Genomic DNA, 17,615 nt, shown 5'->3' on the forward strand with positions numbered 1-17,615 from the left:
TAATAATTTCCTTGTATTGTCATTCTGTGTAACAATGTACACAGAACGAAATGTCGATTGCACCTGACCCGTTGTAGCGAGCCGATGCAGCCGCAGCCAACAGAGGGCGCCGCCGACCACTTTTTAAGTCTTAGGAATGACTCGGCCGGGGCGCGAACCACCGACCTCCCAGTCTCAAAGCGGGCGTCTTACCATCTAGGCTACTGAGCTGGTGCCTTTATAAAGAGGTTTGCTGAGGATGCCATGGCTTTTTGTCTATTACTATTGCGCACAGTTGTTTGCCATTTTAGAATTAGAATTAGGATCGTCTCACGATTAGGTATTTTGACACTGTGGTTCGTTATTTGATTATTGTGCACTATTTTAATCATTGTCACCATCATGTTACTGTTCTTTGATATGCACAACCCATAGGGCTGATCAGCTTTTTGTAACGTTGAAGATTTAATAAATAGAAAGCGCTTAGGGCCTTGAGGTTGGACTTTCCTTCCTGTCCTCTTTAAATGTTTGAAATCCATTAATGTCTTCTCTCCTGATTTTGAATCTCATCTGGATTCTAAACTTAACAACCACCCATTCAATAAAAATAAATAAACGTTGCTTTTTAACTCACAAATCACAAACTTTCCATTATTGATATAACTTCAATGTGTAGACATGAGTGCATAAATGTTATTCTTGAGTAAAACTTGAAGTTGATTTCCTGTAAAATATTAAAAAAAAACTGGCCTAGTTAGGCCACTGTTACATAAACTTAGCTTCGCTTTGCCAACTGCAGTTTTGTTTTATGAAGCGTGACCACTTTGCAGCCTCTAAATGAGCTTTTTGAATCTTTCAGGAGTTCCTTTTTTGGGAACTTCAAGTCAATATTTTATGAAGGTCAATTCCCAGCTCTTACATTATTTTTACGAGATCCTGACAGACTAGTTGTGAGCGAAGGGTACAAAAAGAACCCACCCTTTTTAACTCGCATGGGTAAGCCTATTTGCATGTTAGCGCTTAGCTGTCGACGCCTTTTGGAAAAAGTGGAATCAGATAAGCGTTGGCTTTGAGCGCTAACGCGACAATCTAGTTCCAACTTGGCACAAAAGACCAATTGAAGCGCTTCACTTGATCTGCTTCGGTGCCACAAACAGGTCTTTCTTTTCTCGTGAGCGGCTGGTTGAACTGGTGAAATTTGAGAGCCCCAGTCTTCAAGCTGGAATCCGCATAGAAACGTGCAAGGGGCAGATGCGTATCAGAAACAGAAAAAGTTTGTTTTTCCTAAGTAATGTAAACTTGTCAATTAACTAAACCGAGCTGAATCAAAACATAGCGTAGCATAATTTTTTTCTTTTAAAAAAATATAAACATTTTTAAAGGGACATTGTGGATTATTAGGCACCTCCTAGCGGTACAAATGGAATTCCTATACACAAATATATAGTGCTGCAACAACAAATCGACAAAATTGATTATTAAAAGCATAGGCAACTAATAGGATAATCGATTTATTGTATCACGTGATTTATGAGCCACCAAGAACGTTAAACTAATGCAAATCAGAGTGAACACCATTTTGTTGTGACGCTGGGGATTGAGTACCGCTTTGGTCCGGAAGAGGGCGCCAAGAAAGTTCTTGTAAAAAAGTTACATTAATTTTTTTTAAATGTATACTAAATTTTGGACATTGCATCATTTACAAACAAAATTGAGATGAAAATTTCAACTTTGTAGTGTTTGACTGTTTTATCATGAAACAAATTTAACATTTTTCAGGGGAACAGAACAGACAGAAATACATTATTTTATCTATCCATCCATATCTCAGTAGCCTAGATGGTAAGGCGCCCGCTTTGAGACTGGGAGGTCGGTGGTTCGCGCCCCGGCCGAGTCATTCCTAAGACTTAAAAAGTGGTCGGCGGCGCCCTCTGTTGGCTGCGGCTGCATCGGCTCGCTACAACGGGTCAGGTGCAATCGACATTTCGTTCTGTGTACATTGTTACACAGAATGACAATACAAGGAAATTATTATTATTATTATTAATATATATATATATATATATATATATATATATATATATATATATATACAGTATATATGTTTGAGGGGCAGTACGGCAGCGCAGTGGTTAGTGTGTGAGCGGCACAGTTCTGAGGTCATGAGATCGAACCTACCTGTCTGGAGTTTGCATGTTCTCCCCGTGCTTGCATGGGTTTCCTCCGGGCATTCCGGTTTCCTCCCACATTTCAAAAACATGCATTTCAGGTTAATTGGCCAGTCCGAATTGTCCCTATGTGTGAATGGGTGAGTGAGTTGTCTGTCCCTGTGCCCTGCGACTGGCTGGCAACCAGTTCAGGGTGTCTCCTGCCCACTGCCCGAAGACAGCTGGGATGGGCTCCAGCAGCCCCGCGACCCTACTGAGGTGAAGCGGGGCAAATAATGGATGGATGGATATATTATATATATATATATATATATATATATATATATATGTGTGTGTGTGTGTGTGTATGTTTGAATAATAATTGAAATTGCATGAACATAAACATGGAATTTTTAAAAGACTCAGTCAAGAAATTTGCATTTAATTTACACAACATGAGCCAGAGGGAGCTGAGATATTTGTCCACGATCTTGTTGCCAAGGGTACCCAAAATAACCAAAATCTTGCAAAAAGCTATGCAAAAAAAAAAAAAGAGGTGCAATTAGGTCACTTTGAGTCTCCGTTGTATTCTTCCTTGTGCTTTCTAGCACTAGTTTTCTGTTGCACAACACATTACAGACACACCAAGAGGTCAAATTACAGTGTCCCTTAATTGGTTTCTTTTGTCTTTTTTCTGACCATAATTTTTTTGAATTAACAATTTTGATTCAGTATTATATATACATTATTACAAAACCCTTTTTTAAAACATCCGTCCGCAACTACAAAAAATGGAAAATATTTATCGCTGATGTGTATATTTTACCAATTTAAAATCAACCAAATACTTAGCTGACTTTCAGGCTAACTGATGATGAGTCGAACGGGGACACCTACTTGATGCTAAATCTGTGAGCCCATCTGTTGTATTTCCCATTTCGAAATTAGTTTATTGTTTTTGATATTAGACACCTGCAAAGAATATTGCATAGGAATTTAGTTTGTTATTCCAACTACTGTTGCGCACCGATGTTTGTTGTTTTGACTATTATAAGCTATTATCATCATTGTCACTATCGGCCAATCATGTTGCCGTTCTTTGATATCCGCACCCTTTAGGTTGGATCTGCTTTTGTAAGTTAGGAGATTTAAGAAAATGAAAGAACTCAGTAGAGGGCTTTTAGATGAGTTCTGAAATTTGGCTTTGTGAGGTTTTTGAATCTTCCCCTTCAGTTCTCCTTGAAAGTTCAAAATCCATTGACGTCTTCTAGTTTTATTTTGAGTGTCTTCTAAACGTTAAACTTATCACTAGGCTACACTTATAGTTGTTTGATCTGACAAATAGTTTGTCTAACAAGCTGAACGGTTTGAAAGCTTTGACTCGGTTTGAGCAGGGAGTAATGAAGTCAAAATTAAAATATTTGGTGAGAAACTGTTCTCTGTAAAAGGCTGTTTCTCACAACGTGGTCGATGAGGAGGGAGTGAGCAAAGTGTTCTGTTACCATGGCAACCAGCCCAAGGACACCAGGGCACAAACCTGCTGGATCATCACTCCTCCGATCGGTCGCCGGTCCCACAATCGTTTGCCATTGATATTTGTGGTTCCTGGTACGAGTCAGTGCAAAGTTTGCACGGCCTGCTTAAGTGTTCGCATTCAAAAAGAGTCAAAATAAATTTATATACAAGAGTGAAATTATCATTAAAATACTGGTTGGGCTAATGTAATAAGCAAGTAAAATAATTGAATCATCAGTAATAGGGATTAAACAATCACACTATTTAAAGCGACACTGTGTAATATTTGACCACTAAATGCCTCTGTATTGAGTAGTGGAACCAAAAACATGTGCTACAAAGCACAAAGAAGGATACAAACTACGGAGACTCAAAGTGTCCAAACCTCACCATTTTTCTTCTGATTCTTTGACCCAGCCTTTCACAATGTTTTTGCGGTACCGATAGCAGCAAAACAGCGGACAATCATGGCAGCTCCCTCTTGGTCAGCCTTATATTATTAAAGATAAATATAACTTACTTAATATACGTCTTTTAAAAAAATGCATGTTTATTTGATAGTTAATGTATTTTAGCTTATTATTTCGAATGTAATTTTTTTTTTTTCATAATTGAAGTTTTTTTTTCCACCACTAAGAGGCACTTGATAATAAACAATATCCCCTTGAACAGCTTTACATTTCACATTGCTCACTCATTTATAAAATAATATAAAATACATAGATGGGCTGGATTTCATAGATTTCTACATTCAATTAAAAAAAATCCTATGTTTCGTTCCGACACATGCAAAGTGTTTTATTTTGATTGAATACATTATTAACAGTCTTCTTTATTGGAACCTGATTAAAAAAAGGAAATTAATTATTACTGTAGTTTCTATTTCTTGATTGTTGAATGGCTTCAGAGGGCAGCCGATATCAGCGACTGCCGCAAGTACAAATACATGCAATCCTTTGCGATAACGCGCTTTCCTCGTTACTGTTTTGCTACTTCACGGATTTACATAATACATTGTGTTCAGTATTCTAATTGGGTAAACAGAGACAAAAAATAGTAGTTAATGGTCATAAATAAATTCACAAATACTTTAAAAAGTTTTTGTTCTGTGATTTCAATTTATTTTAGATATTAAATTGTAATTTATATATATATATATATATATATATATATATATATATATAGTGAATAAAATTTGTATTTGAACACCCTGCTATTTTGCTATTTCTTCCAGTAAGAAAACATGGAGGGGTCTGAAATTTTCACCGTAGGAGCATGTCCACTTTGAGAGAGATAAACTAAAAAGAAAAATCTAGAAATCACAATGCATGCTTTTTTAACGTTTTATTTGTGTGATATAGCTGCAAATAAGAAGACACCAGAGACAAAATTGTCTGTTTTTTCACTAATATATAAGGTCTGTACTTCTCAGACTTCTATCATGGTTTCATTATGGAACCGAACCCCTGGATCAGTGATCAGAGGGATCAGTGTACCTTAAAAAGGCTGGTACCATATTAAAATGTATACCAATACTGTACATGGTATTGGTTCTCGCTTGTCCCTCATATAGACAATGCACTACTATGCACAACCTTTGTGGAAAGCCAGCGAGGAAGTACTACTCATATAACTAAGGTGCATTAGTTGCCTCAATGTCTCATACTATGTTATATTTTCGTGCAGCATTTAAAACAATTAACAATTTACTAAGGATATTTTTCTATAGCTTCCTACTGTGAAAGTTCTGGACAGTCAAAGCACAAGATGCACTATTGTATCACAAGTTGGATCATTACATACCTGTCAACCTATACTTTCTGCCTGCAGTTTGTAAGTTTTTTGGTTGTTTCAAACTGTATAAGTCATACAACAATTTTTGTATGGGAAATTTGTTTATGAGATTTTTTTTTTTTTGTCAGACCGATCTCGTCTTGCCCATTTCGGCTCTAATCGTCTCTGTCACTAGTAGCAGACGACAAAGTCATCGTAGATTGCTAAAATTGTTCCGGTACAGCAAAAGGTATCCCCAATCGAGCATTTATTTGGGAAATGAAAGAATGTTGTTTACACAAATGATCCTTATTTCTAGTCGACATAGACTGTCCTGCTGCAAGTAAATCTGTGCTGCGTTGTGTTTGTAAGATTTATTGTCACTTAACAGGGAGGATTGCAACTGTTGACAGGAATATTATGCTGCACCCCAGTGGTGGGATGTCGTGACCTGCAAGGCAAAGTCTCTGCTGCCCTAAAAAAATCTGAACCATGTGATGCTAATTATGTTTTGCCCATGAATACTTATTAAGTAACTCGAAATTGTCCGTCAGCTTCCTTTCATTGCTTTTGTCCCTAGTTGACCTGTTTTTAGATGTGTGCCTTTATCATTTGAGCATTTAACCAATCACATTTAAACAATTACATGTTGCAAGGGTCTGAAATCTACCCAGAGGCCTTAACGATTTGTTCTGCAGGCTCTAAGGCATAAGATAAGTGAAGATAACGTTGTTGGTTAAGCCAATCAAATTCTGAGTTGGCGGGCCAGGGCCTGCTAGCGGGCCTTCGAATACGTCAGTGGTTTCACAAACTGTGATTGGCTAGGGAGGGTAAAGGAAGTATCACAATAAAAATGTGAAGAAAATATCTGGTGTCAACCCCATTTGTCGAATGGACATATTCAGCCCTGATTTGAGTACGATAATCCCCCCCAAAAACACAACAGGACAGGCTGTACTTTCAGCATTAGCTTTGATGGCGATAAAAAGGAACGTCATGATGGAATTCAAATGCAAATATGATCTGTGTGGCAGCATAATAGAAATCGTGAGGAAAGAAAGGAGGGTGGCCTTTGAGCAAAAAAAAAAATATTTTGGGTGAGTAAAATGTAGCTATACTCCCCCCAAAAAAATCAAGTTCATGAGGTTATTATGGATGTTTTTGATATGCATCACAGCTGTAGCTGAAGTCAATGTTTTATAACCATAAAATAGTTACTGAGTGTTGGATTGATTCAGACATAGCACGACTGATGCCCTAGGTGTGACATGTACCAACCTCCCCACTGGCTGCACTATTACAAATTTTACAAAGTAGTGGGGTAAAAAATGATGCAGGTATTTTTTGCCTTCTAAAAATCCTTAAGAAAAATACTCAAGAGCGCTCAGGTACAACGTGTCATGATGCAAAAGCGTACTTTCGGTCCTCTCAGCACTGTTTCACCTGGCCCGGCCTGCGTCTAATATACGTACGCAGCATTCCACCAATCACGAAGCGACACAGAGAGGCAGACTTGGGATGCACATAGTTACAAGAGCTTTATGTTCAGGGAGGGGGGATTCTCATTTAATGTAAGCGGTCGTTTCAATGCAGGGGATCCTTGCCCACACAAATACACATAAAAAGCTGAGAAGCCCCCCAAAAAATGAGTGAGCAAAAACATACATGGACAGGGTGAATAATGTGAGAATGTCTTGCATGAAATTTCGCCTGATGAACATTGAGAATTATAAATGGAGGTAATTGGATTTTGTCCTTTGCTCACCTAACAGGATGAAGGATGAAACAGAATCTCAAATTAAATACTGCACATGAATCGTGGAGGCCAGTAACCATGGTGTTCTCTGAATAACCCACCACCATACACAAGCGTGCACACACATATTTTTTACCACTCGACCCAATGACCCTGAACGCGCCATACAAAATCAAATAAATAAATAAATAAAGACACCTGCAGCTTCATGCAACACTCAGAATGAACTTCTGACGACGTAACCTACGATGCGCGCTGTGGGCGTGTGCTCGCGCGTGCACGCGTGCTGCAAGATTCCCGCCTTACCTTTCACTTGACTCTCGTAGTCCGCAAGGATCTCTTTGTCCTTTTTGCTCTTGTTGGAGTTTGACATGTCGCCCCCGCCCAGCAAGTCACCACGTCAAAAGGAGAGCAAAATAAAAAATAAAACATAAAAAAGAATTATTTCCCGCTTTCTCTTTTACCCGCCAGCATGCTCGTAATGTCCTCGCAATGCCGCAGCCTCCACGCTGACGATGAAGAAGGAGGAGGAAGATCAAGTCAGACGGCAATTAGCTCCTCTTGTGAGCGCGCACGTCACCATGCGCACACGTGCGCGCTCCCGTAGGCTACTGGTACACGCCCACGAGGTCGCCTCGCAGAATGGACACGCATGCGCGCGGTGACCCATGCGCGGGGAGAGATTATAATAATATAATTAATCCAAGGGGGGGATGGACCAGGATCATTTCTATACCTACTTGATCAGATCCATGTTCTGTTCCAGGGGTGGGCAACTATTTAGAGTCAGGGGCTGCATGTCAAGTCAAGTCAAGTCATTTTTATTTGTATAACCCTTAATCACAAAAAGTCTCAAAGGACTTCACAGGTTATTACACTATATTACACAAACTATTTTTCAGACTATTATTATACATTCCCCTGCTCTGGAACCGACGAGAAGGTTGTTTATATGCTATAGAGTAGAAGTGAGTTTTAAGCTTGGATTTAAACATTTCCACTGAGGTTGCAGATCGGATCTCAGGGGGAAGAGCATTCCACAGCACCGGTGCCCGGATGGAGAACGCTCTCGAACCAGCGGAACACTTCTTGGCTCTTGGGATCACGAGAAGACTGGCGCTCTCAGAACGTAGGCTTTGGACCGGGACATGGGGGGAAATCAGATCTGATAGATATGAGGGAGCAAGTCCATGTATTATTTTGTATAATACTAAGAGAACCTTGAAATCACATCTAAGGCTAACAGGGAGCCAATGCAGGTTAGCCAAAATTGGTGTGATGTGATCGGACGTTTTTGTCCTAGTTAAAAGCCTCGCTGCGGCATTTTGTACCAGCTGAAGACACTTGATTCTGGACATCGGGAGACCGGAGAGTAGTGCATTAAAGTAATCAAGGCGGGAGGTAACAAACGCGTGAATTATAATACGGCGAAATGACATCTGAGCCCTTTAGTGTTACTTGTGGTGTTCCGCGGGGTTCAGTGCTTGGCCCCCTTCTTTTCAGCATTTACATGCTTCCATTAGGTGATATTATTCGCAAGTACAATATCAGTTTCCACTGCTACGCAGACGACACTCAACTATATCTTCCGTTGGAGGAATCTGCCACACTAAATTGTGGAAATTTGGATGCCTGCCTGACTGAGATAAAAGAGTGGAGGTCACTCAATTTCTTGCGTCTTAACTCTGAAAAGACCAAAATGTTAGTCATTGGTCCATCTAAATGCCGCGACTTACATGCTCTACTTCTTTTTAAATAGATTAGTTTCATCAAATTGGTTTTGAAACAACCACAATTAGAACAAAATACTATATTAGGTCACTGTTTTATGCACTTCATTTGTTATTTAGTTTTGAAGTATTACTGTAGGTTTTTAAAGTTTTTTATTATTTCTGAAGTCAGTTAAACTCAAGTCAAGTTTTTTGTACAGCCCTTAATCACAAGGAGTCTCAAAGGGCTGCACAGACCACAGATTATTGCAAACTACAGAGTATTATTACACCATCCCCTGATCTAAAACCAACATGAGGGCAAGGAAAAACTCAAAACCTCAAACTGAGGTATATGAATAAACCTTGAGAGGGGAAATCCCCCTTTCAGAATGACCAGGCTACAGTCGGATTTTATTCAAGTTCTTTAGTTTGTTGGCAGTCTTACTGTGGTTTTATTTTGGTACTACTTTTGAAGTATTTCTGAAGTAATTTTATGTAGCATTTCCATAGTAGTATTTTTTTAGTATTTCTGTTGGACTTTTATTTTATTTTGAAAGTAGATTTTTTGTCGTATATCTGTAGTATTTTTTATAGTGTTTTAGTATTATTACAGTATATTTATGATTATAGCATTTTTGTAGTATTACTGTAGTATTAATCTTTTACTATTTTGGTACTATCTTTGTTGTATTTTCTACTATTTCCGTATAAAAATTTTATATATCTGTAGAATTTCTGTAGTATTTTTTCGAGTGCCGTGTTTTTTGTAGTATTTTTGTGATATTTCTATAGGAGAATTTTTGTAGTATTGCTACAGGTGTAATTTGCAGTATTTCTGTTGTAAACCTCTTCTGATAGTATTTTTTAGTAATAGTTCTCTAGTAATTTTTTTATGTTATAGTATTATGTATTGGTATTTTTTTAGTGTCTGAGTAGAAGTATAATTGATGTATTTTCAAAGCAGTATTTAAGTAGTTTTTTGTCGTATTTCCATAGAAGTATTTTTGCCATATTTCTTTAGTATTTTTGTAATTGCACTGTAGTTGTGTTTTTGTAGTATTTTTGGAGTAAATAATTCTGTTGTAGTGTTTTGTAATATAGTATTAATGTGGTAATATTTTTGCAGTAATTCTATACTATTTCTTTTTAGAATGAAAGCAAAATATGATATGAGGTCCCTGTTTTAAGCACTGTATTTGATATTTAGTTTTGTAGTTATTGTGTAGTATTTTTTTGTATGTCTGTAGAAGTATTTTTGAGTGGACACACAAAGTGACAAAAGGGACAATGTTGACAGTAAAAAAGTTAACCACTCTTTGGGGCCCCCTAGTGGTTGCTGGGCCCTAAGCAGCCGCTTAGCTTGCTTATGCCTTGGGCCAGGGTTCGACACAACTATTATTACCCCCCCCCAAAATGTTTACTTTGTCAGAAATGTTTGCTGCAAATCCTGGAATACTTGAGGGTTGTTTTGGCACAACACCAGTCCCCTCCGTTTGCCTGCAGACAATGGCGGTTAGACAATAAATGACTCCCTTATATTCTAAATCGGGCTTAGACGCTTGCCTAACCACAAAGGAATAAATTACAACGGTAAAAAGTGGTGGTTATATTCTTTTGTCATGGTTATTGGTAGCTGTTTTACCTCAACTGCCTATTCAACCGTCGTGCACTCAAACGCTCCTTGCCGTCCGTAATGGCCCTCATTTTGCCAGACAAGGCAATGTGACGTCACGTGCAAAGGGCCAATATTTGCTATTTCAGCCTACTATTATATCAATTTTGAAGATCCGAAAACCACAACAAAATGGAACTTGCACAATGTACCCTTTGTCTGGGATACAAATGACTACAATAAAACCTAACATACATTTTGTAAGGGAAATTAAAGTTTGAACGAGCCTTTGTATGATGTTATCCTCAAAAGTGATTATATCCAGGTGCTGTTTCTTACATCAATTGCATCTTCTTGGGGGCTGCTAACTATTAATCAAGATGGCCTTCGTTTTGGTCCTGGGAAGAGCTTACAATTGTACCCTCTTGGGGTCCGCTAGCTATCAATCAAGATGGCCTTTACTTTAGTGCTGGGAAGCCCGCTCAAGAACTTGCCTTTGTCTCTATACATTCCTTTCTTCTTACAGGGACGCATTGTGTTACAAAGTTTCACTATCCTTATTGATCATTTATTATACTCACACGCCATCTAGCGGCCAACATTATACACTGCATTTAATCATGTGATCCCTGTCTAAACCAATCAGATTCATTTCCTGTGTTTATGTAATCTTGTTTAAACCAATCAGATGTGTTGTTTCATTCTTGTGTTTTCCAATGAATGAGCCTCTAGCCATAGCCAGAGCGTGATTCCTTCCTGAGCCGATCGTGGAAGCCCCCGCCTCCGATGGAAGGGCTATCAAAAACATAAATCTCCGACTCAAAGTGTTTTATTTTCTTCATCCTAATACAATCTCAAGTTTTAACCTTTACACATTTGTTAAAAAAAGAAAAAGCCTTTTGAATTGGTAAATAAAGCCCATTAATACAGTTAAAGTTTGATTTCTGTGCAGTTATTTTTCTGTTTTGATCGATGGGGTCCATGGCCGATCACCAGGGTTGGGAGAGTTACGTTAAAAATGCAATCCAATACAGTTACTAGTTACTTGTTGAAAAGTGTAATCAGTTTGTAATCCGAATACCATGATATTGCAGTAGTGTAACTTGATACTTTCAATTACTTTTGGATAACTCCAACAAAAAAGATTAATAAAAGACAAAATATAAATAAATAATTTTAATACATTTAGATAAATGAACAATGTAACATTAAAAAAGAAATATAGGAAACCAAGATCAGTTGGTTGCTTGTAGTCTTAAAAAAAAGTGCTTTAGAAGAGGGGATTTAATTGCATTAATTATTCATTTCATGTTAATTCATGTACATGTTCATACCTGTTTTTTGATGTTGTCTTGTTTGTTGCCCTATAATTATATGGCACTTTTTTGGGTTACAGTATTGGTTTGTATTCAGGTACCTGAGGCACCTGTGGTGGGGGATCTGAGAGTGAGCGCACCGGTGTGTGTGGAACGAATGAGACCACAGAGAGGGAGAGAGAGGAACGAACAGACATAGCGAATGTAATTAAAGCTAATGCGAACGAGAAAAATAATAAAAAGAGTTAAAAACGAACGCACACAGGACTTTGTCATTGTACAACAAAAGAAATCCACCTAATGAAGTGCTATTGTTACGCATTCATGCGGTGTGAAATTCTCATCTCTGTCTCTCGTATAAGCAATTCAGGGGCTGGTAATATCATCATGGGTGTAACCAGGCCGTTTTCGGAGGAGCTCAAGCAGCCCCAAACTTGACTCAAGCACCCCAAAAAATCATCGCATTTTTAAAGCTCTATTTTCCTTAATAAAGGCCAAGATAGGCTAAAAAAGTGAAAAAATAAAAATAAAAAAAGTATGAAAAAACTAAAATGTAAACAACGCAGTGTCTTAAATGGTTCAGTTTATTTGATTCCCAGCACCGCATCATGGTGTTTTCGCGGTAGTGTTTTTGTAATATTTCTGTAGTCATGATTTTGTAGTGAAACTAGGTGAATTTTTGTAGTATTTTTGTAGTATTTCTGTAGTATTTCTGAAGTTATATTTATGTAGTACTTCTATTGTAGATTCTTTGTAGTATATCTGTATATTTGATTCCCAGCACCGCAGCATGGTGTTTTCGTGGTAGTGTTTTTGTAGTATTTCTGTAGTCATGATTTTGTAGTGTAACTAGTTTAATTTTCGTAGTATTTTTGTAGTATTTCTGAAGTTATATTTATGTAGTACTTCTATCGTAGATTCTTTGTAGTATATCTGTATATTTGATTCCCAGTACCGCATCATGGTGTTTTCGCGATAGTGTTTTTGTAGTATTTCTGTAGTCATGATTTTGTAGTGTAACTAGTTTAATTTTCGTAGTATTTCTGAAGTTATATTTATGTAGTACTTCTATCGTAGATTCTTTGTAGTATATCTGTAGTAGTTTTCTAGTATTACTTGAGTTGTATTTTCGTGGTATTTTTGTTGGGTTTCTGCAGTCAGATTTTTGTAATATTTTTGTAGTATTACTGTATTTCTATTTTGTAGTATGTTTTAGTATTTATATTGTAGTTTTCTATGGTATTTTCATAGTATACAGTTTGTAGTACATCTATAGTATTTCTGTAGTAGTGCTGGAGTTGTACTTTGTAGTATTTATGTTGTAACATTTCTGTAGATGTATTTTTTGGGGTATTTGTATTGCAATATCTATCTACAGTATTTCTGTATCATAGTGATGCTGTAGTGGTACTTTTGAAGTTTTTCTTTAAAATTATTTTGAAGTATTTTCATACTAGTATATTTGTGGTTTTCTTCAATATTTTTTAATATCACTGTCGTTTTTAATAGCATTTCTGTTGTAATATTTGTGTGATAGTATTTTGGTATGCTAGTATTACTGTAGTAGTATTTTGGTAATATTTATATTGCATCTATTTCTTATCAGAATGAAGACAATTTAATATGTTGACCCTGGTTTAAGCACTAAATTTGATGTTTAGTTTTGTAGTAATTTTGTAGTATTTTGTTGCAGACATCCAAAGGGACAATGGGGACAACGTTGGCACAAAAAAAAACCATTTTCATTACGAGTGCCATATTTACATTAAATATATATCTCGATTACATTTCGACTATTTTTGGGTGGGCTGTAGTTTGCCCACCCCTGATCAGGGTGTTCTGCACCCCAAAGCTCTGGACCTAAACCTGGTATGAAAGATATATAGAGAGAGAGATAGAGAAAGAGATTGAGAAAGAGATAGAGAAACAGAAAGAGAGATAGAGAGAGAGGGGGGCATTACTTTGATGCCACGTCGAAGGTACTGAACACAAATCCTTCTCAGCAAGATGCATGAGGATAGTCAAGTCATGTATTTTATATAGCCCTTAATCACAAGGAGTCCCAAATGGCTGCCCAAATCACATACTGTGGCAAACTACAAACTATTTTCACACAATTTCCTGATATAAAACCTACATGAGGGCAAGGAAAAACTCAAAAACCTCACTTCACTATTGTTCAGTCTAAAACTAGACGTTAAGCATACAATCCATGGAAGCCACACAAAATGGCAACACGGACTTTCTTTTTCATTAAAGCTATGACCAGCAAGGACCTCGGGATTATTTAGCATGAGTTTTAGCAAAGTTGTCGGCTCACAAACAGATATCAGTTACATTGAATCGAATACAACAATGATCATCCATCCATGCGTTATCTGGACCGCTTATCCTCAGTAGGGTCGCGGGGGCCCTGGAGCCCATTTCAGCTGAACTGGTTGCCAGCCAGTCGCAGGGCACACAAAGATAGACTTGCTCATTCACACCTAGGGACAGTTTGAACCAGCCAATTAACCTGACATGCATGTTTTTGGAATTTGGGAGGACACCGGAGTGCCCGGAGGAAACCCACGCAGGCACGGGGAGAACATGCAAACTCCACACGGAGAGGCTGCAGTAGCTGGACTTGATACTTAAACCTCTGCACCGTGGGGCTGCGCGTTAACCACACAGCCACCGTGCCGCCCGTACAACAACAATGATAAGCCTAGCTTATCTGTTGCGTGCATGTAAACTATGTGTGTGGTCATCCTCCCAACACCATGCTTGACTTTAAGCACAACTCAAACATGTTGGGACTCCTCACCTGGTTGCCGCCACATATGCTTCACACCATCTAAGGCAAATAAATTCATTTTTTTTCTCACCAGACCACAGAATAACTTTCCATTTGGCCTTTGTTGATATACAGTACTTCTATTCATTATGTCAAAGCAATGTTTTTTTCAGTGATGTTCCATTTAACATTATAATAAAATCTCTGCAGCAATGTGAGGGATGTATTTGCTTTTGTAATATACAGTAGATAAATTAGGTCACATTATGTGGGGATTGAGCCGACAGTGTATCTGTAGAATGCGGAAGAGTCCATGCTCGTGTCTGCTGACACAATACTATATCAATGGGATTTTCCTGTTGGGACAGCATATAAACTGCCCAGACTGCCGTCAGTACTACATCCACTTGTCTTTGGGTAGGCGATTGTGGAAAGGAATTACCCAAAAAACGTGTTGACAGGTGGCTATCAATCATTATGTTGTTGTCTGCCTCACTCAAAAGCAGACGTCATTGGATCCGTTTTTCAAAAACGTGAGGCAAAAAACACTGCATAGGACGAGTAAACAAAGAGGCTAGTTGAAAGGTAAATCAACATTTATATTATATCCTTTATATTTGTTTTTGTACATTATGTGCCTCTCGTTTTGTTTATTGTGCGGTAGTCTTATTTTAATATGTATTTATGTCATGTTCTGATTCTCTTTAATGCTTTATTCAAAAAAATATCTGACTTTTGCGGGGCTTGGAACAGACTAGGGCATTTATACTCGAACGGCGTTTCTACCGACAAAAGGTTCAGGTTACAAAGCTACTCCCAAAACAAATTCATTTCGTAAATAGATGTACCACTGACCCGACTCTTAAGCAACTATCGAAACTTATAAAAAGATTACATATTCGTTGTGCATAACATGCCACCACCAATTTTGGCCCACCATAATACGCTGATAATGATCCATAATTTCCCCCAAATTGTCTGTAAACTGCATTAAAATGATGGTAATATAGTATTCCTCTATTTCCTTAGCTCTAGTTCCTGGTTACAACCACAAGTATGATACATTAAAATAAAGTTGGTGTCAGCATTGATAAGGATAAATGTGAATGGTAACCTTATTAAATCACATCTTTATTCATTGTTATGGAATTTTGGTAATGCACGCTTAAAGGCGAATTAATGCAGCAAAGGGGGTTCGTAACACTAAAGAGGTTGCTGATGCCACCTTAACTGCACTCTGGAAGAATACCAGAAGCTCTCTGGCTAAATGCTGCTATCTAGCGGACAAAAGAAGCATTGACCCAAAAAATGTTCAAACCACCCGGAAGTTCGGGCACCCCTGGTCATTTTCAAGATTTCCCTTCAAGCATTGGTAGTTTAAACCAGAGATCATTTAACTACATCTTAAAGCACACAAAAGACTAAGATTTGAGCAGTAACATTTAATATATAGGATTTACAAGTGTGCGATAATTACACGAAGGGACAGCGTGTAACATCCAGTTCTTCCTCGTGGTACTAAAAACGTTCATTCAGTATAAAAAACATTGATTTATTAGGCCACTGTACACCAATGTTCATTTTAATTGAAAAAAATCATAGGTTGAGAAATGTGTATTTCTTTTACATGTTGGAATCCCTACCTAGAAGCCACAGCATTTGTCTGGCATCTTGCTGCTATGCTTTGCTCTTGGCACTGGTTATCGTTTGCATACGACCATAAAGTGCCATCTAGTGGTCAAAGATTACACAATGGCGCTTTGCATAAAAGTAGGCAAGTGCATACATTTAGATACCCCAAGAAAAAATAAATATTTAGTCATTCCTCCTTTTGCAGGGATAACCGCCTCCAAATCTTTTGTATCATTTCCAATAAAGGTCTGGATTTTGGTTGAAGGTATTTTGGACCATTCCTCTGTCCAAATAATTCTATATGCAATATGCACTGCGAGAGCATTCGAGGAGAAACACCCACAGTAAAATTTGGGGACTGTTTCATATTTTTTTTGGACAATAAAATGATTTTTTATTTTCCAACAAAAAAAGAAGTAAAATCAAATCAAAACTCTTTTCCTCTATTCAAAAGTTTGTTAATTGCAATATTATCATAAAAGTATGTGAATTTGTAGGAAAAGGTTTATAAGAATGATGATTATATTAGTTAGCCTGCCGTACCTATTTACTTACGTTTTTATGATTTATTTTTTTAACCGTTGTGTGTGTGTCTGTGTTTTTTGCCGTTTTTGGTCTTTTGGGTGGGGGAAAAAGTGAGGACTTTATTTTTTTATGGTAATTTTCATGTTTTTATAAAGCACTGAACAGGATCAGGACCCAAATGCATGATGTTTCTCACACAAGCCTTTTACTTTGCAAGAAATGGGGAGTCATGCACGTTAGGCAGCAGTCTGGCGTGGAATGATAGGAAGCCAGAGGCCGACGAGATCGATACCAATTGCCCGAGCAGATATCGGACAGACAGGGTCGATACCGGACAGGACGGGACAAACACGAATTATATCAAAACAGGATATGGAAACTAAACAGGACAAACTAAACGGGAACGAAACTGGAAACCGATATTAAACAACGGGAAAGACAAGATTAATATCAAAACAGGATATCGCAATTAATCTTGACAAACTAGACGGGAACAATACCGGACAGGAAATACCAGCAGGAAACAGGACCGAGTTGAAACCCACGTCTTGCGGGGCAGAGGTTCGTTGACGGACTGACAAAGGAAGAGTGAGAGCACTGAGCTTAAATAGACGGAAAGCCAATCTGTTTACGAGCCGCAGCTGGCGCCACACGGGCGGGGCCAGTCGGGCGCCATGGCAACCGTGAAACTTTGAGTTGCTTATCATCTAATGAAATTCTATATAAATACATTTATATTTGATAATAATAATGAACTATTTAATAGTTTTGTTATCCGTAATTATGTTTTTTGTGGGGAAGCCACATTACACATTTAAATGTTTCAGTTACAAATAAACTAAAACAATATCTGTTTTCTTTTCAACCACAAA

The 17,615-nt window shown here is 37.9% G+C and overlaps 1 protein-coding gene across 1 annotated transcript in view; it reads right to left on the bottom strand.

Moving 5' to 3' along the window:
* Window positions 1–7,745, bottom strand: part of srgap1b (SLIT-ROBO Rho GTPase activating protein 1b) — a 41,117-nt gene extending 33,372 nt beyond the window's left edge. The window contains exon 1 of the mRNA XM_088348459.1: window positions 7,477–7,745. Within this exon, the coding sequence (XP_088204585.1) occupies window positions 7,477–7,543 (67 nt within the window). The 5' untranslated portion in view covers window positions 7,544–7,745. The remainder of the gene's footprint in view (window positions 1–7,476) is intronic.
* Window positions 7,746–17,615: the final 9,870 nt, after the last annotated feature.

This window comes from Urocampus carinirostris, chromosome 11 (assembly GCF_059441175.1).
Source record: "Urocampus carinirostris isolate Australia breed hairy pipefish chromosome 11, RoL_Ucar_1.0, whole genome shotgun sequence".
NCBI classification, from domain to species: domain Eukaryota; kingdom Metazoa; phylum Chordata; class Actinopteri; order Syngnathiformes; family Syngnathidae; genus Urocampus; species Urocampus carinirostris.